Below are 27,099 nucleotides of genomic sequence, written 5' to 3' on the forward strand. Positions count from 1 at the left end.
TTTTTTGGATTCTCCGTCCCGTTTTTTCTAAAAACGACTCAAAAGACGGTCAAAGCTAAAAGTTCGGTCAAAGTCTGTCAACAACGGTTAAAATCAGTCAAATTTTCGTCAAGATGTGATATGTTTTAAAATTAGGGTTTGTTTTCATTTTTTGGCCGCTCTTTTCTCTGTGTCCTTACTGATTATGTACTCGGTAACATTAATTGAGTTTGAAGTTTGATTGTATTTAAATTTAAGTTCTTATTTAAAAAATTTATGTTACATAATAAACTATTTTATACATATATAAATATATATTTAAGAAATTATTAATAAAGTCATCGTTGGTCAACGACCGATGCGTCCTCGATGCGTCCCCGACTCGGCCGACGCGTCCTTTTTAGGTCTCGACCGATGCGTCCCCGACTCGCGACTTTTACAACCTTGATAAATTGTATAGGACACAATTAAATTTAACTGAATAACCCCATATCTTTTACGAATTTATAATTTTTCTTTTAAAACGTATAGTACACCACTATATTTAACTACTCGAACCCAATATATTTTCTGAGCTTGTAGTTTTTCGAAAGTAAATAACCACTAAAATAGCAATCAAATATATACAGTACTAAAAAAATTTCAGGACCCTGCTGAATTTGCATTCTGAAATCGCCACTGAGCATGGGGAATGCCATCGGCGCCCTCCATAGCATAACCGAGGGCGGCTCCCAAGCACAACCGTTGGGAGTGATCTAACAAAAATATAGAATTATATATATATATATATATATATATATATATACATATATATATATATATATATATATAGGGGCACGATCCATGAATAAGCTTAAAAGGAGTACAAACCGGATAAGCAAAATAAAATTTTTTTTTTTTTTGAATTTTTTTTTACATTCATAAATCTGCATTAAAATGCACCTCTAATCAATTTTTTTCATAAAAAAAAAGTTTAAAATCTTTCAAAAATCGATGATGAATGGTAAAATTAACCATTCATCGGGTTAATTTATCATTCATCTTGTTTACGATTAATGATAAAATTAATCAATGCTAAAAAAAACCAGATGAATGGTTAACCATTTATCTGTTTTTTTATCATTCATCATAAACAGATGAATGGTTAAATTAACCATTCATCTGCTTTTTTTTAGCATTGATTAATTTTATCATTAATCGCGAACAAAAATGAATGATAAATTAACCAGATGAATGGTTAATTTTACCATTCATCATCAATTTTTACCATTCATCATCGATGTTTACCATTCATCATCGATTTTCGAACGATTTTGTTCAAAAACTTTTTAAAATTTTTTTGTTTTCTTCTATTTGCATATTAAAGGATCGTTTTTTTTATAAAAAAAAATTTGAAATTTTACTTATCCAGTTTGTGCCCCATTTAGTGCTTATCCATGGATTGGTCCAATATATATATATATATATATATATATATATATATATATATATATATATATATATATATATATATATATATATATATATATATATATATATATGTGGTAAATGATAACGACGATAATAGAGGTTGTCATCAATAATTAGAAAACGTACATCACTTCTTCAAAAGAGAGTTATACAAAATTAAAAATATTAAATTCTTACTACCGAAAGTATAATAAGTTAAGAGAGACTAAATGAGTTAATAATTAAAAGGAAAATTGGTCAAAATATTCTCATTTCCAAAGCTGTTTAATAATATCTCCTCATATTACCGTAATTGTAAAAAATTTATCTGGTCGCACGTCACACACAACGTATAATGCGAATAACTTGATACGTGATGCGTGTTCACCAAATATCATCGCTTGTTATACTAGTATACAATACAACACAACACCATCACACATTGATACTGAGAACAAAAATCAACAACTCCTTAGGCCGGATGCAATGGATTGTGAAAGGGATCCGTTAACGGCCGCCCACGGCCAACGACCGCCGCCAGCAAACCGCCAACACTATCGCCAGTTGACCCACGAGGGTAACGGCCGGATTTGTGGGGCCCACCCACTGATTTTCTTTTCTTTTTTTTTTCTCCAACAGCTGTATTGTTTTTTTCTCTTAAACAAATACTACAATACATTTTCTCTATATATACACACATTTTTCACAACAAAAACATACACTCTCATTCCATTATTTACCCAACACTCTCACCTTCAATTCATATTTCACAAACACAAAAAAAAATTCAAATGGATTTGGAAAACATGCAGCGACGTACTTGGGCGGAGAGAGTTGAGCTCCAAGATCCGGTGGATCAAGAGATGCGAGATCGAAGAGCGCATCATGTCCTTCGCAACAATTTGATCGAACACATTTGGACACTCTCGGATGATTATAGTGTTCGTAACCATTAGCGTTATTTATTGTGTTTTTTATTTATTTATTTATTCTCTTTTATTTTTTAATTATGTGATGTTTTTAGTTTTTAATAACGTAATGTTTTTATTTTATTTAATAAAATGTTATTTGTATTTATTTATTGTATTTAAATAATAATTTTAAATTGCTTAAAGTTTGAAATGGAGTGTATGATAGTGAGGATTTAGTGAAAGGAATGTTAAAGAAATGTTAAAGTGTTTGTTCTGATGTGGTAGAGAAAATGTGTGTTAAAGTTATGAACCATTAGATGTGGCCTTATACTTGAGATCTGTTATTTTTTTTATTTTATTATTTTTTTTTTTTTTTGCCGAAAAACGTAATATATTAAAGTGGGTTAATTTGATTATACACTTTTAATGAAGACATAGTATCTTGGTGCATTAAATTCCATGAGAAAGAATTAAAGCATCCTTAGGAAAAGCATGTGGAATTTTATGAAGAGAAATGGTATCAAGCAAGAATCCAAAGAAGAACTGAGGCATTAGCTCACTAACCGTAAGTTGAAGTACTACGAAGTCTGAGTTCAGAACAATGCTATTTTTTTTATTTTATTTTTTTTTTCTTTTCGAAAAAACGAATACTCATATAGAAACGAGGACGTTTTCCAAAGAAAAACGCTCTCAACAAGAGTACAAAAGGAGTAGGGAAAAACGGAAAAGCTTTCCTCTAGAAAACAACCAACTAAACAATAAAACTATATGTTAGAATGAGTCAACAAAAAAGGTCAACTTACCATTTTAGGTAAGTTGACTTTGGGATCAGAAGTGTCCACTTCATCATATCCCAATTTGAAAGGTCACATGCCTGCTCAAATGTAAACAAGTAAACAGCTACAAACAGGCTGCTCAGCAACAGTTTTCCTTTTGTGTAATGGTGGTTCCAAAAGTCTTAGTGGAGCCTAACCATATTTAGAAATAGCCGTTGTAACACTTAGGATATAAAAGCAACACATAGCAGATTGCTAAACAACAATTGTATCAATTCAAGTTATATATCAAACTGATCAATACATTCATAAATCTTTAATTTTTAACATGGTATCAGAGCTAACGGTATCGATCCGGTGATCAAGATACTCGTTTTTTATGTCTCAATCATCTACCAAAAACATAGCTACCATGTCTAAGATTGACGGTAGCCTAGAAAACCAAGCTGCCATGTCAATCTTAGACGGCAGTCTAAAATACAATGAACGGAGTTACCTGGACGTGCTCTGTCAACCTTCAACCATTACCAGAACAGAAACCGCCTTCATAAACCATCATAGACCACCACAACAGCTAAGCTGTGTTTATTGTGGTGTGTTACATCACACAATCATCCAGTGTTTTTAGTTAATTGGTTACCCCAAATGGTGGAGAAAGCAGAAACGGGGCAAAGTGGTAACGACGGCAACAGAAGCAGCCGGCGGCCACCATCAAGTTAACGACAACGGCAGCAACTCAAAACCCAACAATCGGTCAACTCAGAAAGCAACAAGAGGTAATTCAAACCCCAATTTATTGTTTCAATCTCATAAACCGATCGAAAGGGTGAGGGAAAAACCCTCAAACCCTGAGGTCGCAGAAAATCAATCGGCCAAAGCAAGAAAATTAAAGTTAAAATCGATATAAGCAACCTGGGTAAACCCTAATCGCTTCGTAAGAAGATCAAAGTTAAAATAAATAGATTATGAAGCAACAAGGGTAAACCCTAATCGCTTCCATTGCCTTCAAGATATAATTGAAAAAGAAAATTTAAGATCTATATCTGAATCTTTGCAAATGGCAGATGACATAGAAAGAAGTGATATGAGCTGTAAAGTAAAACACTCTGTCCATGTGAAAAACTCAAAAGACCCTTTAAGTAACCAAGAGCTAAATGACCCTTTAAGAAAGCAGAGGTCAAAAGGGTCGTATGATTTTTTGAGTTATAAGGAATCACAAATTTGTTTTGAAAATAATAAATCTGTTAATGAAAGTGAAATCTCAAATAATGGTTTTAAGTCTAATTTTTCTATGGCAAATGGACCAAGAAATGGCCCCACTGAAATTAACACTTTTAAAAAAGGCAGTAGTTCAAGTATAGAATCTACATGTACATGTCCTTTTAATATTAAACCTTTAAATTTAAAACATAAAAGCTTTTGTGGAAAAGTTAATGTTGTCACACAAAAAAAAAAGTGATGAATGGATTTTTGACTGTGGTGCTACTCACACCATGACCTTTGAAAAATCGGATTTTTGTTCCGAATCAAAACCTCGGGTAAATAATATTCAAACGGCTAACGGGGACATTGTATGAAAGGACCCGTCCTAATCCATCCGGACAAAGTCCATATCGATTACAAACGATTCACAATAGTTGGTTACATCGCGAGGTACTTGACCTCTATATGATACATTTTACAAACATTGCATTCGTTTTTTAAAAATCAAACTTACTTTATATCGAAAATTGATGACATGCAAATCATTTCATAATATATTCAACTATAATTGACTAAATAATAATCTTGATGAACCCGACGACTCGAATGCAACGTCTTTTGAAATATGTCATGAATGACTCCAAGTAATATCTTTTAAATGAGCAATTGCACAGCGGAAGATTTCTTTCATACCTGAGAATAAACATGCTTTCAAGTGTCAACCAAAAGGTTGGTGAGTTCATTAGTTTAACATAAATAATCATTTCATAATTTTAATAGACCACAAGATTTCATATTTCCATTTCTCATAAACATACGTCCCATGCATAGAGACAAAAATATCATTCATATGGATTGAACACCTGGTAACCGACATTCACAATATGCATATTAGAATATCCCCATCATTCCGGGATCCTCCTTCGGACATGATATAAATTTCGAAGTACTAAAGCATCCGGTACTTTGGATGGGGCTTGTTGGACCCGATAGATCTATCTTTAGAGTTCGCATCAATTAGGGTGTCTGTTCCCTAATTCTTAGATTACCAGACTTAATAAAAAGGGGCATATTCGATTCGATAATCCAACCATAGAATGCAGTTTCGATTACTTGTGTCTATTTCGTAAAACATTTATAAAAGCAGCGCATGTATTCTCAGTCTCAAAAATATATATTGCAAAAGCATTTAAAAAGGGAGCAAATGAAACTCACGCATATAAATATTGTAAAACAGTTAATAAAGCATTTGCATGTATTCTCAGCCCAAAAACGTAAAGAGTAAAAGGGAGCAAATGAACCCACCTAATGTATTTTGTAGTAAAAATACATATGACTATATTGAACAATTGCAGGGTTGGCCTCGGATTCACGAACCTATATCATTCGTATATATATTAATACATATTATTGTAATCGAATAAGTTTATATATAGTTAATCTATTAATTATATCATTTTTATATTAATATATGACCCTTATATTCTTTTTGTATATGAAATTATTGATTATGTTATTTATGTATATATATCTAAAAGGATTATTGTAGTTATATTAGTATCTATATATATTTATGTGATGACCCGGAAATTTCTGATCAAATTTAAACTTAATTTATGTATGATCAACATTTCTGACGCGATAAGCAAAGTCTGTAAAACTGAATCTCAAAATTTTAGAACTGTTTCATGTATTAAATTACATTTGACTGCTCTCGACGATTCATGAACAATTATATGTATGTATATATATATATGTACAAGTAAAAACGACATTCCTACCGTAAAACACTATTTACTACAGTAAAACACTATTTGCTACAGTGAAACCGTATTTTGCTACAGTGCTACGGTGATTTGCTACAGTAAACACTATTTGCTACAGTAAACACTATTGCTACAGTAAACAGTATTTGATGTCGACGAACTAGCAAACAAAAACAGGATAAGGCAGCCATGCGATCGCATGGCAAAACCACTGAAAACTCATGCGATCGCATGAGTTACTGTAGCAGGCCACATACTATAAAAGCTCGATCTGGTCTCGAGTTTCTTTTCTAATTTATTCCTCCTTATTATTATTTATTATATTATTATTATTATTATTATTATTATTATTATTATTATTATTATTATTATTATTATTATTATTATTATTAATCTTATTATAATATTATTATTAGTATTATATATACATAAAATACTACAACGAGGTTATGAGCGTGTCACCTTCAAAATGGGTTTTTGAGCGGGATAGAGCTAAGGAAATTATGGGTTATTGCTAAGGAGGTTATGGGTAATGTTCGAGGGTATATTTATGAATCAAATCTAGTGTTTATCATCTCTGTTGCGTCTACGTACTTTTCTACAATATTGAATCTTAATATTAATACGTAAGCATTTATATTTTATAAATTAATAGTGTATACATACTAGTGCTCGAGTGTATATATTTATACATGATTGTACGCTAAATTTTGTCGTTAAACAGTTATGATGAATCACGAAGTAAATACATATATTACTGATAAAAAGGTATATGATATGCATGTTTTTGGAAAGCTGGCGAAAAATCAATAACTTTTCATTTAGATATCGAATAAATTCGATGAACTGATTAAAAGATATGATCAACTGAATTATGATTGACGTTAATTGAAATTGCTTTTGAATCTGCAATTAAGATTTAAACAACTTGTTTACGAGATTGATAAATTGGATTTTTGAATATTACCAACCGAGTAAATGAATCCTTATATAAGGTACGTCTCGTTTTGTTAAACAACTGTAAAAATTGACTTTTTGAAACGACTTTGGATAACTTTTGTATGTCGATCTCGAGCATTAGGATTGTGATACACTATGACCTGACCTAGCTTGATAGACATTTATTGACCAACATATGTTCTCTAGGTTGAGATCTACGGTTATTTGGTAATCCGAGTTTCGATCACATTTTGGTGAACGACTTTATATGCTGCTAAGGTGAGTTTCATTTGCTCCCTTTTTAATTGCTTTTGCAATATATATTTTTGGGCTGAGAATACATGCACTTTATTTTAAACGCAATGGATACAACTACATACTAAATTCTACACTGAGTTTGAACCGAAAATCCCTTAGCTTTGGTAACTGTTAACTGCCAGTTATAAGAACTGGTGGGCGCGAGTAGTAGTATATGGATCCATAGGGCTTGATATCCCCGTCCGAGCTAGAGCACTAGCCTTTTAACGGACGTATGCTATTTGAGAAGCGTACACGTTGGTTTGCGTGTATTAGTAAGATGATTATACAAAGGGTACAAATTATATATACGTTAAGTTTAGTTACCAGGGTGCTCAATTTCGTAGAATATTTTGATAAACGTTTCTGGATTGAACAACTAAAATCTTGTGATCCATCTTTATATACAGATTATGCGAAACATACAAACTATGAACTCACCAACCTTTGTGTTGACACTTGTTAGCATGTTTATTCTCAGGTTCCCTAGAAGTCTTCCGCTGTTTGCTTATATGTTAGACAAGCTATGTGCATGGAGTCATACAGGGCATATTTTTCAAGGAAACGTTGCATTCACTAAATCATCACCATGTATCTTATTTTGACTGCATTGTCAACGGAATTACTATTGTAAACTATTATTTACGGTGATTGTCTATATGTAGAAATCATCAGATGTCGAAAACCTTTGATTTAAATATTCATTTATGGTGTGCCTTTTCAAAAGAATGCAATGTTTACAAAACGTATCATATAGAGGTCAAATACCTCGCAATGAAATCGATGAATGACGTGTTCGTCCATATGGATTTGGAGCGATCATCACAGTTGGTATCAGAGCGTTGGTCCTAGCGAACCAGGTCTTGCATGAGTGTGTCTAACTGATAATTGTTAGGATACATTAGTAAGTCTGGACTTCGACCGTGTCTGCATGTCAAAAGTTTTGCTTATCATTTTTGTCGGAAATTACCTGCTTATCATTGCTAGTCTAGACACGTTTTATTGCATTGATTGCATGAATAGTGTATATACAAAATTCATATCTTAGCGTATCTGTTACTGTAAACTTTTCCTGACATCTTTCGAAAATTTCTCCGTAATTTACGGGATTTTGGTATTATATATACATATGTAAATTATGTATTGAAGAGTACCAATCTAAATTCTATAATCTATCTTATATCAAAAATCAATTCCCTGATTATATAAGATGGATCACGTATCTAGTTCAAATTCCTTAAACTCCGACAGCTATTCTGATATGGATATTCACCTGAACTCCGAAGGCAGTGTAACCGGAATGGATCAACCAATTAGCCATCATCTATTTTGGATGAATTGGGGATGGGTTCGTAGCTTACTTAGTCATTGGAGACAAGAAGAAGGCGATCCCTTCCATCCACCACATTGCCCTCTTGGCGAAGAACCTGAAGCACTTACCGGCGAACCTGTTCGTAATACCATTTTCTCCCTCATTTCCAGAGTATCTAGTCATGATTATATACTATCTCACATTCTAAATCTTATTCGTCCGCTCGTCCGAACCACCGATCATCCCGGTATAATAGAAGAAGTCAACGAGCTTCGCGCTCGGGTAGTGGCTTTGGAGAATATGGTACGAAGGTTACAAACACCAGCAGCAGCATCAGCAGCATAACCAGTACCACCATCATCAACAACAACAGTACCATTACCACCACCAACAACCACATCCGCATCCCACACCTCAATATCACATCTAAAAACTGTACTTCGGATATCAATATCATACGCACCGTAGATACCAAGGAGTGCCAACAATAATAAATGATGAAGTACTGATTCATAACTTCTTCGAAGAAATATTCTACGGTGATTATGTAATCTCTAAAATCTTAGAGATTATTTATCCCAGTTCTAACCGTAAATCAGATAAATAGAAGGAAGAATGGAAACCCTGACAAGAATGATGCGTAAGGTACAAGCTAGACTTGTTTTACCAACAGCATCAATAGTACCCTTTGCCTCACCAGCACAGTTAGTGCTGTCAACATCATTAGAATCATCAGCACCTCTAACATCACAAGCTCCGCCAGTTCAAGAAAGCACCGTGGATCTTATTACAAGTCAACAATGCGTATATTTGTATCAACGAGTTATGAAATATTAACTCATTCCCTCTGAAGAATTTATATGTATATCTTATATATATTTTAAAACCATCATAAATCTTTTCGTACTAAGCTATTAAGTATGAATTGAAAAAGGGTAAATACTACTCGGTTAAATTCATATTACTAATATACTATGATGTACATCCTTCGTTAACAACTTAACCTTCGTTAACTACAATCTCTGTTTCAATCCAAAGAATTCCATTTCATAGTAAACCAAGTGTATTAATTAATTACATAATTGATTTTACATTTTCAATTTCAATATACTCGAAACTTTTCAGAAAACATCATCTGTGCCTTGTAAGCTTCACAAAAATTCCACGAGCACCAACATCCTTCACCGAGAAATATCAATAAGAATAAATAATGAAGTGTTGATTTCATTAGTGAAAAACTCCGCAAAGATTATGTAATATTTAATGTTTTAGAGATTAATCATTTCTAAGTCAAGCCAAAAATCAAATGAGCTTAATATGATGTTAACTCATTAAATCCGTATTACATCTGAAGAAATATACATACATATATTTTCATAAAGACTGTAATGAAAATTCTTTTGTACAAAATATTACTTGTGAAATCTTTAACGGGTAGATAATTCCCGGGAAATATATAAGTTCACAATTAATATGTTATACTGTACATTCTTCAACTTTGATTCAAAAAAAATTATTAACTATGTTCACAGCAATATACAATCGTTTCCATACAAATTCAATTACATATTCTGATATTGACGGATCAGAATCCAAGTCAAGATTTAACGGGTGACATCATTCTTAGATCTCTACATCTTTCAAAGCAATACTTTGACTTCAAAAATGTGAAAGATCCTTTAGCATTGTTATTACTGAAAATAATATTGCAATCCTTTTCAAAGTATCCAGTTTTATCACACTTCCAACCAACTTCGACTTTTCATATTAGCCTTATTGTGACTTTGATATATACGTTCTTGTTACTGGAAAACCTTTCATGCTCCACCACATTAGCAGTAAATTTACCAACAACTCCATTGATCTTTGACCTTTCGAAAAATCCTTATACTCATTAAAACCCTATCATGTACTCATCCACATCTTGTAACAATAATTGCCATACCAACCACCGGGAATTAGCAATCAGTATTTTGAATCTCGCAGCATTTTCTACGACAACAGTTATATATAGATAACATCCAACTTCTAGACTTACATACTTAGAATGTGAAGTTTCTGAAAAACATCCCAAACTATGAACTAGTTCTCTGAAATTGGAAAAATGCTAATGAAGCAGCAAAAACTGTAAACGACCTTAACAGTCAAAAGTTTGATGATAAAGAATAGTATGGTGGTAAAGTTGAGAAAAATAGAAGGTTTGGAACTGAAAACGGATTGAGTAAAGTATGAAGGAGGCTGTGGACAAATCACAAAGACTAAACTTGCCTTCAAAGAATCCAAATGATTCAGTATCTGCTGAAGATATTAACGAATACCTTGCTCCTGACTCTAAACCTTCACAGACAAATCTTCTTCACCATCCGTTGATATTAGAAATTCTAAGATATTATCATATCTTTCATTATAAATATCTTCGATAACTATCATTGTCCGAGATTATTTATCTCTTCACGCTATCTGTGTAATATCATAAAAGAAACTGTTTTAGTTTCTAGATTCTAAAAAAAATTCGAATTTAAAATACAAATGTTTTTGAAGTAGTAATTGGAAACTGAATCATGAGTTAGTATAATATAATGACACCTGATCAACGTGATTATATTACAGTAAGTCATGCTGAGTTTCTAATGGAACGTGATAAAGGTTCACAGATCATACCCTCATCATGAACCATGTTACATAACTCTTTCATTCTATTTAACCTCTAAACATATCAAGAAAATATTTTTCTTGATGATTCGGTTTTTTTGAGGTATTCTGGTAATTTGACAAGTCAGATTGTGTTATTACCATTTCTTTCTTAGAACATTAGTTATGTTCATCTGAAACTTCATACCTACGAATTCTGGACCATTATTCGCTTGACTTAAGGTCGGGAAGAGATAACGAAAGCATGAAGCTTCGAAATATAATGGAGAATATAAAGCCCGATAACAACCCCGAAATTACAAACCGTGTATATCAATGCGTATAGCAATATAAAGACACGGGAGAATGAAAAACACTATAACCCCAAGGTAATGGTAGAAGAAAGTAATTTCCTGTGGTGGTAGATGAAAAAGAAGAATGACAGATATGAAAGTTAGGAGTATATCAAGAATCAGAACTGGATGAAGCATTTCACAATCTTTTGAAAGTATGAAATGAGGAAGAAGATATAGGAGTAGTGAAAATAATGAAACGGAAGAGGTCAATTTATAGCGAAATATCAGACATAGCAATCGAGGCAGATTACGCATTTAATCAAAGAAAATCCTAATTTCCGCAAATTCCGAAGAATCAAATCTTATATAGATTATGAAGATTTTCTATTCCTTAAATTCCAAAAATCAATCGTTAATACGTCAAAAGTTAAGATGAATCTCTATTCCCTCATTTCACTTTATTACGATAACTTCTCTCATACGCTTCGAGTAATTGGATTGTTTTATCCATATAATTCAACGGTGATAAAACTCTATTTATCGACTCATATACGTCATGAAAACATTTTTATTGTTAGCCATGACGACCTCACTCAAATTTCGGGACGAAATTTCTTTAACGGGTAGGTACTGTGATGACCCGGAAATTTCTGATCAAATTTAAACTTAATCTATGTATGATCAACATTTCTGACGCGATAATCAAAGTCTGTAAAACTGAATCTCAAAATTTTAGAACTGTTTCATGTATTAAATTACATTTGACTGCTCTCGACGATTCATGAACAATTATATGTATGTATATATATATGTACAAGTAAAAACGACATTCCTTCCGTAAAACACTATTTGCTACAGTAAAACACTATTTGCTACAGTGAAACCGTATTTTGCTACAGTGCTACAGTGATTTGCTACAGTAAACACTATTTGCTACAGTAAACACTATTTGATGTCGACGAACTAGCAAACAAAAACAGGATAAGGCGGCCATGCGATCGCATGGCAAAACCACTGAAAACTCATGCGATCGCATGAGGTACTGTAGCAGGCCACATACTATAAAAGCTCGATCTGGTCTCGAGTTTCTTTTCTAATTTATTCCTCCTTATTATTATTTATTATATTATTATTATTATTATTATTATTATTATTATTATTATTATTATTATTAATATTATTATTAGTATTATATATACATAAAATACTACAACGAGGTTATGAGCGTGTCACCTTCAAAATGGGTTTTTGAGCGGGATAGAGCTAAGGAAATTATGGGTTATTGCTAAGGAGATTATGGGTAATGTTCGAGGGTATATTTATGAATCAAATCTAGTGTTTATCATCTCTGTTGCGTCTACGTACTTTTTTACAATATTGAATCTTAATATTAATACGTAAGCATTTATATTTTATAAATTAATAGTGTATACATACTAGTGCTCGAGTGTATATATTTATACATGATTGTACGCTAAATTTTGTCGTTAAACAGTTATGATGAATCACGAAGTAAATACATATATTACTGATAAAAGGTATATGATATGCATGTTTTTGGAAAGCTGGCGAAAAATCAATAACTTTTCATTTAGATATCGAATAAATTCGATGAACGTATTAAAAGATATGATCAACTGAATTATGATTGACGTTAATTGAAATTGCTTTTGAATCTGCAATTAAGATTTAAACAACTTGTTTACGAGATTGATAAATTGGATTTTTGAATATTACCAACCGAGTAAATGAATCCTTATATAAGGTACGTCTCGTTTTGTTAAACAACTGTCAAAATTGACTTTTTGAAACGACTTTGGATAACTTTTGTATGTCGATCTCGAGCATTAGGATTGTGATACACTATGACCTGACCTAGCTTGATAGACATTTATTGACCAACATATGTTCTCTAGGTTGAGATCTACGGTTATTTGGTAATCCGAGTTTCGATCACATTTTGGTGAACGACTTTATATGCTGCTAAGGTGAGTTTCATTTGCTCCCTTTTTAATTGCTTTTGCAATATATATTTTTGGGCTGAGAATACATGCACTTTATTTTAAACGCAATGGATACAAGTACATACTAAATTCTACACTGAGTTTGAACCGAAAATCCCTTAGCTTTGGTAACTGTTAACTGCCAGTTATAAGAACTGGTGGGCGCGAGTAGTAGTATATGGATCCATAGGGCTTGATATCCCCGTCCGAGCTAGAGTACTAGCCTTTTAACGGACGTATGCTATTTGAGAAGCGTACACATTGGTTTGCGTGTATTAGTAAGATGATTATACAAAGGGTACAAATTATATATACGTTAAGTTTAGTTACCAGGGTGCTCAATTTCGTAGAATATTTTGATAAACGTTTCTGGATTGAACAACTAAAATCTTGTGATCCATCTTTATATACAGATTATGCGAAACATACAAACTATGAACTCACCAACCTTTGTGTTGACACTTGTTAGCATGTTTATTCTCAGGTTCCCTAGAAGTCTTTCGCTGTTTGCTTATATGTTAGACAAGCTATGTGCATGGAGTCATACAGGGCATATTTTTCAAGGAAACGTTGCATTCACTAAATCATCACCATGTATCTTATTTTGACTGCATTGTCAACGGAATTACTATTGTAAACTATTATTTACGGTGATTGTCTATATGTAGAAATTATCAGATGTCGAAAACCTTTGATTTAAATATTCATTTATGGTGTGCCTTTTCAAAAGAATGCAATGTTTACAAAACGTATCATATAGAGGTCAAATACCTCGCAATGAAATCGATGAATGACGTGTTCGTCCATATGGATTTGGAGCGATCATCACAATTTAGTACTATACTAAAAATACCTAATTTGTTATATGTAATCATATATATAATGATAATATATTTTTCATATATAGTTATATGGAATATCAATATAATTATAGTATATATATAATAAGTGTGTTTTTATGTACAAAATATTTATTTGTTACAAATGATAATGTTATTGTTTTACTAGTGATACTAATAATGATGTTATTAATAATGATAATATTAATAGTAATAGTAATATTGTTAATATTGATACTTATGTTAATAATAATCATAATAATCTTAATAAATATAACAATGATATTAATACTAGTATTAATAATAATACTAATGTTAATTCCGATACTAACGTTAGCAAAAATAATAGCAATACTTTTATTGATCATATTAATACTAATGATAGTAATTTTAATAGTAATAATAATAATAATAATTATATTACTAATAAATATATTACTGATAATTATAATAATGATGACTTTAATAATAATATTATCTAGAATACCTAATAATACAAATAATAATAATAATAATAATAATAATAATAATAATAATAATAATAATAATAATAATAATAATAATAATAATAATAATAATAATAATAACAACAACATCAATTTATAATAACAATGTTAATATTAATAAGAACTAATAATAATTATAATACATGTAATAATTACCTTAGAAGCCTTCTAAAAAGAAACTGTCCAGTACTGGACTCGAACACCCAACCCCTTGTTCACCCACTTCTCCTCTTAACCATCGAACCAATCATGTATTTCTGTTTTAAATCTAATCCTGTTTAATTATAACTCGTATACATTTGTGTTTCTCTTCTTCTCCAACATCAGTCGACCAACAACTCAACCCAATTCATAATCATGATTTAAAATGTGCGTTAGGACATATTGGTGATACATAAATCTTTTAGAAAGCGTTTAACTTGTTTAAATTAATTAAAACAGATTCTGTTATTCAAAATAAAACTCTGTAACAGAATATAACTTCGTGTATGAACTCAGAAATCAAACTCGAATTATAAGACGTTTTAGCAAATGATTATAACATGAAAGTGATTCCATTTCACATTTAGAAACTTTCTGGAAATGAACAATTTATTTGACTTTTTGTAATTAACTTTGACTTCTAAAATTCGACATCAATTTAAGAAATTGGGTTGTGAATCTTTCCAGATAGTTTAAACAATATATTTCTAACATAACTACATTAATAGATTTTTGAAATTGTTGAGAATTTGATGGAAATAAAAATAAAAACACGAACAGAGCAGTAAACTGTTCTTGGTTTTATTTTGATTTAATTCAATTTGATTAAAAGCTGTGAAAAGTTTTTGTGGTTGTTATTTGACACTGTAATTTGACTGGTACCTCTTACACTGCAATTGATTTAAGTTATGGCAATTATATGTCGACAGGGAGAATCAAACTAAAAAGAAAAATACAAAAATTAATAGTAAAAATAAAGGAGGAAAACGACATGTAACAAGAATTTGGATTCATTCTGTGATTTAAAAATCATGATTTGTACTAGAGAATAATTATCTACAGCTGAAGACAATATGAAACTGGTTACGCTCTTTTCTGTAATTATATAGATATATCGTGTTTTTATATTTATCTCTTTATATATATACGTATCCAGTATTCTGTATTTGGATATATATAATCTGAGTATATTCGTATTTTATATTTATATATCCGTTTATCTGAATAGTTATATATCTAATTATGATTGTATTTTACTTATTAAGTAAACATAATATTATTAATGATACAAACATTAATATTAATTATTAATATTAATTTTTAATAACCAAACTAGTAATACTAATAATAAAGATAATATTAATATAAATTTCCTAATAATACTAGTAAAAATAATTATAATAACAATAAGGGTAGTAATACATGTAACAAAAATAATGATAATCACAATTTGTATTATTTTTAAAATAACATAATGATATCTTTAATAATGATATCTATATAATATATAATAATATTAATATTACAAATAATAATACTAATATTAATCATAATAATTAACATTATAACTTTACTACTTGTCATAATGATATTATTAATAATAATAACAATAATAAGTCAATGTATCAAGTTTCAGTATTTTCATAGTATTAATAATACTAACTAATGAATTTAATATTGATATACCAACTTATATTATAATTTGTAATTAAATTTACTATATTAATATTTACATATTATTAATTATATCTGTATCCAATAATATATAATGTAATTCAGTATATATATATATATATATCATAATAATTATTTATAAAATTCATACATATTTATATGTAGCTTTATTTAAATAACCAATTTATTATCTTGTATATTATTTTACTTACTTAGTCTTATTGATCTATTGTATTTTATTATTTATATTTAATCTACATATTTTATTTATTTGATTATATATATATTTATTTACAAACAATTGTTCGTGAATCGTCGGGCATGGTCAAAGGTTACATGAATCCATCTAAACAGTTCAAAATTTTTGTGACTAACATTATAGACTTTGCTTATCGTGTCGAAATTATATAAAGATTAAGTTTAAATTTGGTCAGAAATTCCCGGATCACTACAGTACCTACCCGTTAAAGAAATTTCGTCCCGAAATTTGAGTGAGGTTGTCATGGCTAACAATAAAAATGTTTTCATGGAAAATATGAGTTGATAAATAGAATTTTATCACAGGGTGTAACCTGGATAAAATAATTCGATTATTCGAAGCGTACGAGTGAAGCTATCACGAAAGAATGAAATGAAGAAATAGAGATTCGTCTTAGCTTTTGACGTAACCAAAGTTGAATTTAGAACATAAGGTGCGTCTTAACTTTTGACGTTGTATTGGTTGAATTTCCGGAATTCAAGGGATTTAAAGAAAATTTTTGAAATCTAAAAGATTTGATTCTTCGGCGAGTAAGGAAATTAAAATCTCTATGATTAAATAGGGTGATCTGCCTCGATTTCTTTGTCTGATTTTTTTCATAATAAATTAAACTCTTCCGTTCCATTACTCACACCATTCCTATATTTTCTCTCTTAGTTCATACATCTAAAATATTGTGAAAATGCTTAATCCAGTTCTAATCCTTAATATTTTCCTAATTATCATTTCTCTCATTCTTCTTTTCAATCTTCCACTAGAAAAATCTGTTTACTTTTAATATAACCTTGGGGTGATACTATTCTTAATTATACCGTGTCTTTTTATTGCTATTCCTATTAATATCCACGGTTTGTAATTTATACGTTGTTATCAGGCTTTGTATCTCCCCTTATTTTCCAATGTCCCTATTTCTGTTTCCTATAATCATTGTCATCCACAGTTAATACTCCCTCCTATTTACTGCAATTTATACTCCAATTTTTATTTCAGAGCTTTGTCCCTTCGTTTCTTCTTCTTGCGGTTAGGCATCTCTTGTAATGGTGCGAAATCGCAGATATAAATTTCAAAATGAACGTTGTTAATGTTCTAAGAAAGGAATGATAATGGCACGATCTTGATTCGTCAAATTACTAGAATATCCGGGAAAGATAGAACTATCAAGAAAATATGTTTTTGATATGTTTATATATCAGATAAAATGTAAAAGTCGTGTAATATGGCACATGATGACGTTATGATCTGTGAATCATCACGTTCCATTAGAAACTCAACCTGACTTACTGTAATATAATTACATTGATCAAGTGTCATTATATTATACTAACTCATGCATCAGTTCCCAACATTACTTCAATAACATTCATATTTTTTAATCTCGAAAGTTTACAGAATATAGAAACTAACAGTTTCTATATGATGTAACACTGATAGCACGAAGAGATTAATGATTTCATATACGAATAGTTATGAAAATATCTTCAGAAATATGGAGGACATTTATAATGAAAGATACGATGATATCTTGGAATTTTTAATATCGAAGGGTGGTGAAGAAAATTTGTCCGCAAGAGTTTGGAGTCAGAAGCAAGGTATTCGTTAATGACTTCAGCAGGTACTGAATCATTTAGATTCTTTGAAGTCAAACTTATTCTTTATGATTTGTCCACGGCTTCCTTCATAGTTTGCTCAATTAGTTTTTCAGTTTCAAACTTTTTCTGAGCTTTGCCAACCTACAATACTTTATCATCAACTTTCGACGATTAAGATCGTTTACAGTTGTCTACGGTTTCTGCTGCTTCATTCAGCTTTTTCAACATTCAGAGTATTGATTTGTAGATTGAGTGCTTTTCAAAATTTCAGAATGAAAGATCATAATTCTAAGAGATAAATGTTATACATATAACTGTTGATGTAGATATGTTGTGAGTTATCAAAGTACTGATTGTTGATTCCCGGTAATTGATATGGCAGTTCTCGTTATAAGATACGGATGAGTATATGATAGGGTTTCAATGAATATAATAACTTTTCATAAAGTCAAAGATCAATGATGTTGCTGGTAAGTTTATTGCTACTGTAGTGAGATATAAATGGTTACCCGGTAACGATGACGAAAAGACAATGTATATATCAAGGTTATAATAAGGTTGTTTCGAACGAAAAGTCGAAGCTGACTTGTTGGAGCTGTGACAAAATTGGCTACTTTGAAGAGGGATTGTAAAGTTATTTTCGGTAATAACAACGCCAAAGAAGCTAGCACAAATACGTGTTAGACGTTTACACAGGTTTCGAGTGTTTTCAGGTGCATAACTATATACATCAATCTTTTCTTCCGTAGATGAAGTAAGGTTGGTTCATCCTCTCGGTTGAGGTATTTTTTAAGAATCATGAAAGGTTTGAACGCAGATTGTAATCGTCAAGATATAAATGAGTTTTAAGACGAAATCAAGTGGCAAACTTGAAGAATGTTTAGTTTCATATGTTATAATCAATATTTTAATTCCTTATTAATTGTCCAATGTTATTAGTCCACAGTCGATAGTTCACAGTTAACAGTCCAATAATTTATATATAGTTTAATATACAATATTCGAATTAATTAATATGTATCGTGACCCGTATACGTCTCAGACTCGATCACAACTCAAATTATATATATTATTGTAGAATTAACCTCAACCCTGTATAGAGAACTCGATCATTACTGCATATAGAGTGTCTATGGTTATTCCAAATAATATATATAAATGCGTCGATATGATATGTCAAAACCTTGTATATGTGTCCCGATATTTAAAGTACGTAAAATAAATACAAAATTAAATGTCGATAATTAAAATGCGTAAAATAAATAACAGAAATTAAATAACGATAAATAAAATTGCGAGAATTAAAATTGCGATAACCAACCCCAGTACTGGACTCGAACACCCAACCCCTCGCTCACCCGCTTCTCCTCTTAACCATCGAACCAATCATGTATTTCTGTTTTAAATCTAATCCTGTTTAATTATAACTCGTATACATTTGTGTTTCTCTTCTTCTCCAACATCAGTCGACCAACAACTCAGCCCAATTCATAATCATGATTTAAAATGTGCGTTAGGACATATTGGTGATACAGAAATCTTTTAGAAAGCGTTTAATTGTTTAAATTAATTAAAACAGATTCTGTTATTCAAAATAAAACTCTGTAACAGAATATAACTTCGTGTATGAACTCGGAAATCAAACTCGAATTATAAGACGTTTTAGCAAATGATTATAACATGAAAGTGATTCCATTTCACATTTAGAAACTTTCTGGAAAGTCAATTTGACTGAAAACAATGAAACGAATCCAAATTTTTACGATGAACAATTTATTTGACTTTTTGTAATTAACTTTGACTTCTAAAATTCGACATCAATTTAAGAAATTGGGTTGTGAATCTTTCCAGATAGTTTAAACAATATATTTCTAACATAACTACATTAATAGATTTTTGAAATTGTTGAGAATTCGATGGAAATAAAAATAAAAACACGAACAGAGCAGTAAACTGTTCTTGGTTTTATTTTGATTTAATTCAATTTGATTAAAAGCTGTGAAAAGTTTTTGTGGTTGTTATTTGACACTGTAATTTGACTGGTACCTCTTACGCTGCAATTGATTTAAGTTATGGCAATTATATGTCGACAAGGAGAATCAAACTAAAAAGAAAAATACAAAAATTAATAGTAAAAATAAAGGAGGAAAACGACATGTAACAAGAATTTGGATTCATTCTGTGATTTAAAAATCATGATTTGTACTAGAGAATAATTATCTACAGCTGAAGACAATATGAAACTGGTTACGCTCTTTTCTGTAATTATATAGATATATCGTGTTTTTATATTTATCTCTTTATATATATACGTATCCAGTATTCTGTATTTGGATATATATAATCTGCGTATATTCGTATTTTATATTTATATATCCGTTTATCTGAATAGTTATATATCTAATTATGATTGTATTTTACTTATTAAGTAAACATAATATTATTAATGATACAAACATTAATATTAATTATTAATATTAATTTTTAATAACCAAACTAGTAATACTAATAATAAAGATAATATTAATATAAATTTCCTAATAATACTAGTAAAAATAATTATAATAACAATAAGGGTAGTAATAAATGTAACAAAAATAATGATAATCATAATTTGTATTATTTTTAAAATAACATAATGATATCTTTAATAATTATATCTATATAATATATAATAATATTAATATTACAAATAATAATACTAATATTAATCATAATAATTAACATTATAACTTTACTACTTGTCATAATGATATTATTAATAATAATAACAATAATAAGTCAATGTATCAAGTTTCAGTATTTTCATAGTATTAATAATACTAACTAATGAATTTAATATTGATATACCAACTTATATTATAATTTGTAATTAAATTTACTATATTAATATTTACATATTATTAATTATATCTGTATCCAATAATATATAATGTAATTCAGTATATATATATATATATATATATATATATATATATATATATATATATATATATCATAATAATTATTTATAAAATTCATACATATTTATATGTAGCTTTATTTAAATAACCAATTTATTATCTTGTATATTATTTTACTTACTTAGTCTTATTGATCTATTGTATTTTATTATTTATATTTAATCTACATATTTTATTTATTTGATTATATATATATATTTATTTACAAACAATTGTTCGTGAATCGTCGGGCATGGTCAAAGGTTACATGAATCCATCTAAACAGTTCAAAATTTTTGTGACTAACATTACAGACTTTGCTTATCGTGTCGAAATTATATAAAGATTAAGTTTAAATTTGGTCGGAAATTCCCGGGTCACTACATTGTACAAGTAGAAGGGGGAGGGAAAATCGAAATTACTCCAACTATGAAATTATCCAACTGTTTATATATTCTAACCCTGTCTCATAAGTTATTATCCGTTAGTCACGTTACAAAAGAATTAAATTGTTCCATTTTATTACACCCCACTTTCTGTATCCTTCAAGATATCAGGACTGGGGTAATTATTGGGCGTGGTACCGAACGGGGCGGGTTGTACTATGTGAACGAAGTAACCCAACAAGGTACCGTGATGCTTGCTCACGGAACACCTACGAGGGAAGCTTGGTTATGGCATAGGAGGTTGGGTCACCCATCTGCCGGATACTTACATGCTTTATTTTCAAGTCTTTTTTCATCAAATGTTACTTTAAATTGTGAAACTTGCATTTTGGCCAAGAGCCACCGGAGTACTTTTAAACCAAGTGATACAAGGAAAGATGTACCGTTTGCTTTAATCCACTCGGATGTTTGGGGTCCTGCACCGGTTAATGGGGGAAAGAATTTTCGATACTTTGTCTTATTCATTGATGATCATTCACGTATGACATGGATTTATTTTCTGACTCACAAATCTGAAGTGTTTGAGAAGTTTTACCATTTTTACAAAATGATACAAACTCAATTTAACAAAAATATACAAATTTTGAGATCCGATAATGGGGGTGAATTTGTCAATACTTCAATGAAACATTTTTGCGAAGAAAGCGGGATTATTCACCAAACATCGTGTGCTCACACCCCCGAACAAAATGGAGTAGCCGAACGGAAAAATCGACTACTCTTAGAAATGACAAGAGCTTTATTAATTGAATCAAAAGTTCCAAAAAGTTTTTGGCCTGAAGCTCTTGCTTCCGTCACCTACCTTATTAACCGGCTACCTACTAAAGTTTTGGGCACAAAAACTCCGAAAGATACTCTTTCTCAATTTCATACTCTTCCAACCTCATTTAGCATTGAACCTCGAATATTTGGGTGCTCGGTTTTTGTTCACATTCCGAAAAATGAACGCACCAAACTAGATCCATGTGCGGAAAAATGTGTCATGGTGGGCTATGGAATTAACCAAAAAGGGTACAGATGTTATAGCCCTAAAAGACGTCATGTTTTCACTACAATGAACTGTGACTTTGTCGAAACCGAATATTTTTATGATACCCAACTCACGAGTGCGGGGGAGAAGGATAATGACACTCTCAGTTGGATGACATGGGCTCCACCTCAAATACCTCAAACACAAAACCATGAACCACCTCAAATACCTCAAACACAAAACTATGAACCACCTCAAACACAAGAGTCCGAGCCAACACAAAACACACAAAACCATGAACCACCTCAAACCCAAGAGCCCGAGCGAACACAAAACCCCGAACCTATACAAACTTCAACACTAAACTCCGAGCCAACACAAGACCATGAACCTACAGAAACTATCCCACCGAACCATGAGATTTCTGAAACCTCCTCGAACAATGAACATCAAACCCATGATGAACAAAATGACACAAATTCTGATTAAACCACCCAACGATATGTCCTACCTCAAAGAATCAATAGAGGTGTCCCACCAAAACGATATTCTCCAAAGAAAGAAGCGCAAAGATCTAGATATCCTATGGCTAATATAACACAAGGAAATCTGTCAAAAGAAGCTCAAAAATTTAATTCCGCAATTTACTCTGAAAATATTCCAACTTCTGTTGAACAAGCGTTAAAATCAAAAAACTGGAAAAAAGCAATGGAAGTGGAAATGGAAGCTTTGAATGATAATGACACTTGGGAAAAATGTGTCATACCTCAAGGAAAAAAACCAGTAGGAAATCGATGGGTGTTTACGATTAAATACAAACCAGATGGTACCATTGAAAGATACAAAGCCCGGCTAGTTGCCAAGGATATACTCAGACATACGGGATTGATTATTCCGAAACTTTTTCACCAGTCGCAAAGATTGATACCATTAGAGTTCTTTTTTCTATCGCTGCAAATAAAGATTGGCCACTTCACCAATTTGATGTGAAGAATGCTTTTTTACATGGCGAATTAAAGGAAGAGGTCTATATGGAAGCACCGCCAGGATTCAGTGACAACTTCAAAAACAGGGAAGTTTGTCGACTTAAAAAGGCTTTATATGGGTTAAAACAATCCCCACGGGCTTGGTTTGGGAGATTTACTTTATTTATGAAAAATACGATTTCAAACAAAGTAACTCGGATCATACTCTATTCTTTAAACGAAGAGGAAATTTGATTACATGTTTAATCATCTATGTTGATGATATGATAATAACAGGAAATGATAAACAGGAAATTTCTAACTTAAAAGTAAACTTATTTAAAGAATTTGAAATGAAAGACTTGGGCAGACTTAAATATTTTTTGGGGATTGAGGTGTTACGATCCCAACAGGGAATATTTATCTGTCAAAAGAAGTATGTTCTTGATTTTCTTGCAGAAACAGGTATGATTGATTGCAAACCAGCTGATACTCCGATGATTCCAAACCAGAAGCTATATATGGAAGATGAAGCTGATCTTGCTGATAAAGGGCAATACCAAAGGATGGTGGGAAAACTCATCTATCTTGCTCATACTCGACCTGATATAGCACATGCAGTTGGAGTTGTGAGTCAATTCATGCATCAACCACAGGTTCACCATATGGAAGCCGTAATGAGAATCATCAGATATTTGAAGAAAACAGCGGATCATGGAGTTGTTTTCAAGAAAAATGGGAATCTAAGAACTCAAATATATACAAATGCAAGTTGGGCTGGAGAAAAAGGGGATAGAAGATCTACATCCGGATTCTTCACAATAGTCGGAGGTAATTTAGTTGCATGGAAAAATAAGAAACAAAAGGTTGTTTCTCTATCAAGTGCAGAATCAGAGTTTAGAGGGATAGCCAAAGGAGTTGTAGAAGCATTGTGGACCCAAAAACTACTAACAGAGATCGGATTTCCACCAGAAGATAGCATTCAGATATTATGTGACAACGAAGCAGCCATTGCCATATCAGAAAATCCAGTTCAACATGACCGAACCAAACATGTGGAAGTTGATCGACATTTTATTAGACAAAAATTAGATGATGAAATCATTTCCCTTTCATCAATCAGATCCGAAGATCAGCTAGCTGACATCCTTACCAAATCTGTCAACGGAAGACTCTTCAGCGAAGTTCTTGGCAAGTTGAATATTGGAAACCCCACTATTCAACTTGAGGGGGAGTGTTAGAATGAGTCAATAAAAAAGGTCAACTTACCATTTTAGGTAAGTTGACTTTGGGATCAGAAGTGTCCACTTCATCCTATCTCAATTTGGAAGGTCACATGCCTGCTCAAATGTAAACAAGTAAACGGCTACAAACAGGCTGCTCAGCAACAGTTTTCCTTTTGTGTAATGGTGGTTCCAAAAGTCTTAGTGGAGCCTAACCATATTTAGAAATAGCCGTTGTAACACTTAGAATATAAAAGCAACACATAGCAGATTGCTAAACAACAATTGTATCAATTCAAGTTATATATCAAACTGATCAATACATTCATAAATCTTTAATTTTTAACTATGTATAAGTGAGCATCCCTAGTATTCCCAAAAAATACAAACATATTAACCAAACAAAAAACCGAATAATAGACCAAATACAACGAATGAAAGCAACCGAAAAAAAATAAGACGGACCATACCAATCAACCTCGAGGCCCCTTTTAAGTTTCCATTAAATGCTAATATACACATTAAATAACATTCAATTATTTAGGAACATAATCAGCTAAAAACAAGCCTTCAACTAATTTAGCCACAAACACATACTTTCAAAAGGCATCTTAATTTAAGAGATGATTCCCGTAAAATCTTGAATAAGCCGACCAACCGATGCATAAGACGAACCACCCTCCACCACCGCGGCTCGACTCTTCTCGCACATCTCTTTTACTTTTGCTCTTAATTCATTATCCTCCATCACCTTTCTTATACTACTTTCTATCACTTGTGCCGGAACAACAAACTTATCAGCCTTGGCATTACACAAATCATTCTCATAATCCAACGTTATCTCAACGGCCAATCCAAGCTCCGCCACCATTTCAAACGCATTCATATGTTGCTCGGCGTAAATCGGCCATGTTGCCGTCGGTACACCAAACCACAAACTCTCCAGTAACGAGTTCCACCCACAATGAGACACAAAGCCTCCAACCGCACGGTGGGCCAACACCGTCACCTGTGGGGCCCACCCAATCACTTTACCAATTCCAACCGTTCGCTCAAGAAATCCCTCCGGTAATACAACTCGCGGATCCTCGTACTCACCGGGAACTTTCGATGTTTGATCTGACGGAGGTCGACGTAGGGACCACAGGAAACGATGACCACTCTGTTCTAAGGCATGTGCTATCTCCTTCACTTGGATTTCATCGAAACATCCTTTGCTTCCAAAGCACAAGAACACAACCGAGGAAGGTGGTTGACTGTCCAACCACGTGATGATGTCATCGTCCCCACCTTCTAAATTGAGTATGGGTCCCACTGGATAAACAGACGGGATGCTGATGTCATCAGACAGCGACTTGAACGCGTGTGTTTCCAATTCCAAGAACGAATTAACCATGATTGCTTTCGCTTGTCCAAGTTTTAGGGCAGACGATAGAACATACTCGAGTCCTTCTTTAGTCCGGACAATCGGCCAAAAGACTTTCGTTGGCACCGGCGTTACAAAACCCTGAATCGCGATCTCGGTATCGGAGTGGCTCAATTCGACAACGTCTTGGTTCTGATCGTTAACGAGTCTCTGGACGTATAAATAAAATCCAAGAAAGGCAGCATTAGAAGTAAAGAACACATAGGTTGGAATGTTAAACTCATTAGCAACATCCATCATGCTGGTACAAAACATGTCGATGACGAACCCAGAAACCCGACACGAACCTGGTTGACTTATCATGTCAGCCACAATATGTCTAACATATTTGCAGTGACTCTTGATGAACTCTTCGTAGAAAGTAAAGGGAGCTTTCGAGTCCCAAACTGGTAGGGTATCATCTTGAGGGAGTTCAATGAACGATATGCGGTCCATAGTTTTTTTAACTAATGACTCGATGTGAGTGGTGATAGCTGAGCCAAAATCTGAGGTAGGGGGCTTAATGATAAGGATGGTTATGGAGAGACGATGGTCTCGGTTCACTAGTAACTTTGCGACCTCGATGGTTGACATGATATGACCGACGCCAGGATCAGGGATGAATATGAGCTTTGCAACAGTATTCGCCATTTCGTTTTGGTTCATGTACGAATGGTTTATTTGAAATAGGTCTGGTTTTAAAGTGTCATTAGTTGCATATAAATATAAAATATATC

General features: G+C 31.9%; 2 protein-coding genes across 2 annotated transcripts; one reads left to right on the top strand and one right to left on the bottom strand.

Annotated features, from left to right (window-relative positions):
* The first annotated feature begins 23,354 nt into the window (after positions 1 to 23,354).
* On the top strand, positions 23,355 to 23,759 carry LOC139889859 (uncharacterized mitochondrial protein AtMg00820-like). Its single transcript, XM_071872777.1, has one exon. It carries the CDS (start codon positions 23,355 to 23,357, stop codon positions 23,757 to 23,759), a length of 405 nt encoding a protein of 134 aa, XP_071728878.1.
* A 1,687-nt stretch (positions 23,760 to 25,446) lies between these two features.
* LOC139893249 (anthocyanidin 3-O-glucosyltransferase 2-like) lies at positions 25,447 to 27,072 on the bottom strand. The gene has a single exon (XM_071876402.1). The coding sequence runs from the start codon at positions 27,026 to 27,028 to the stop codon at positions 25,574 to 25,576; it is 1,455 nt and encodes a 484-aa protein (XP_071732503.1). The 5' UTR covers positions 27,029 to 27,072; the 3' UTR covers positions 25,447 to 25,573.
* Between the last annotated feature and the right edge of the window lie 27 nt (positions 27,073 to 27,099).

The sequence above is a fragment of the Rutidosis leptorrhynchoides genome, chromosome 2 (assembly GCF_046630445.1).
Source record: "Rutidosis leptorrhynchoides isolate AG116_Rl617_1_P2 chromosome 2, CSIRO_AGI_Rlap_v1, whole genome shotgun sequence".
Taxonomy (NCBI): Eukaryota; Viridiplantae; Streptophyta; class Magnoliopsida; order Asterales; family Asteraceae; genus Rutidosis; species Rutidosis leptorrhynchoides.

Excerpts from the sequence above, each read along its gene's own strand:
- LOC139889859 (XM_071872777.1), top strand. The coding sequence starts at position 23,355 with ATGGCTAATATAACACAAGGAAATCTGTCAAAAGAAGCTCAAAAATTT.
- LOC139893249 (XM_071876402.1), bottom strand. The coding sequence starts at position 27,028 with ATGAACCAAAACGAAATGGCGAATACTGTTGCAAAGCTCATATTCATC.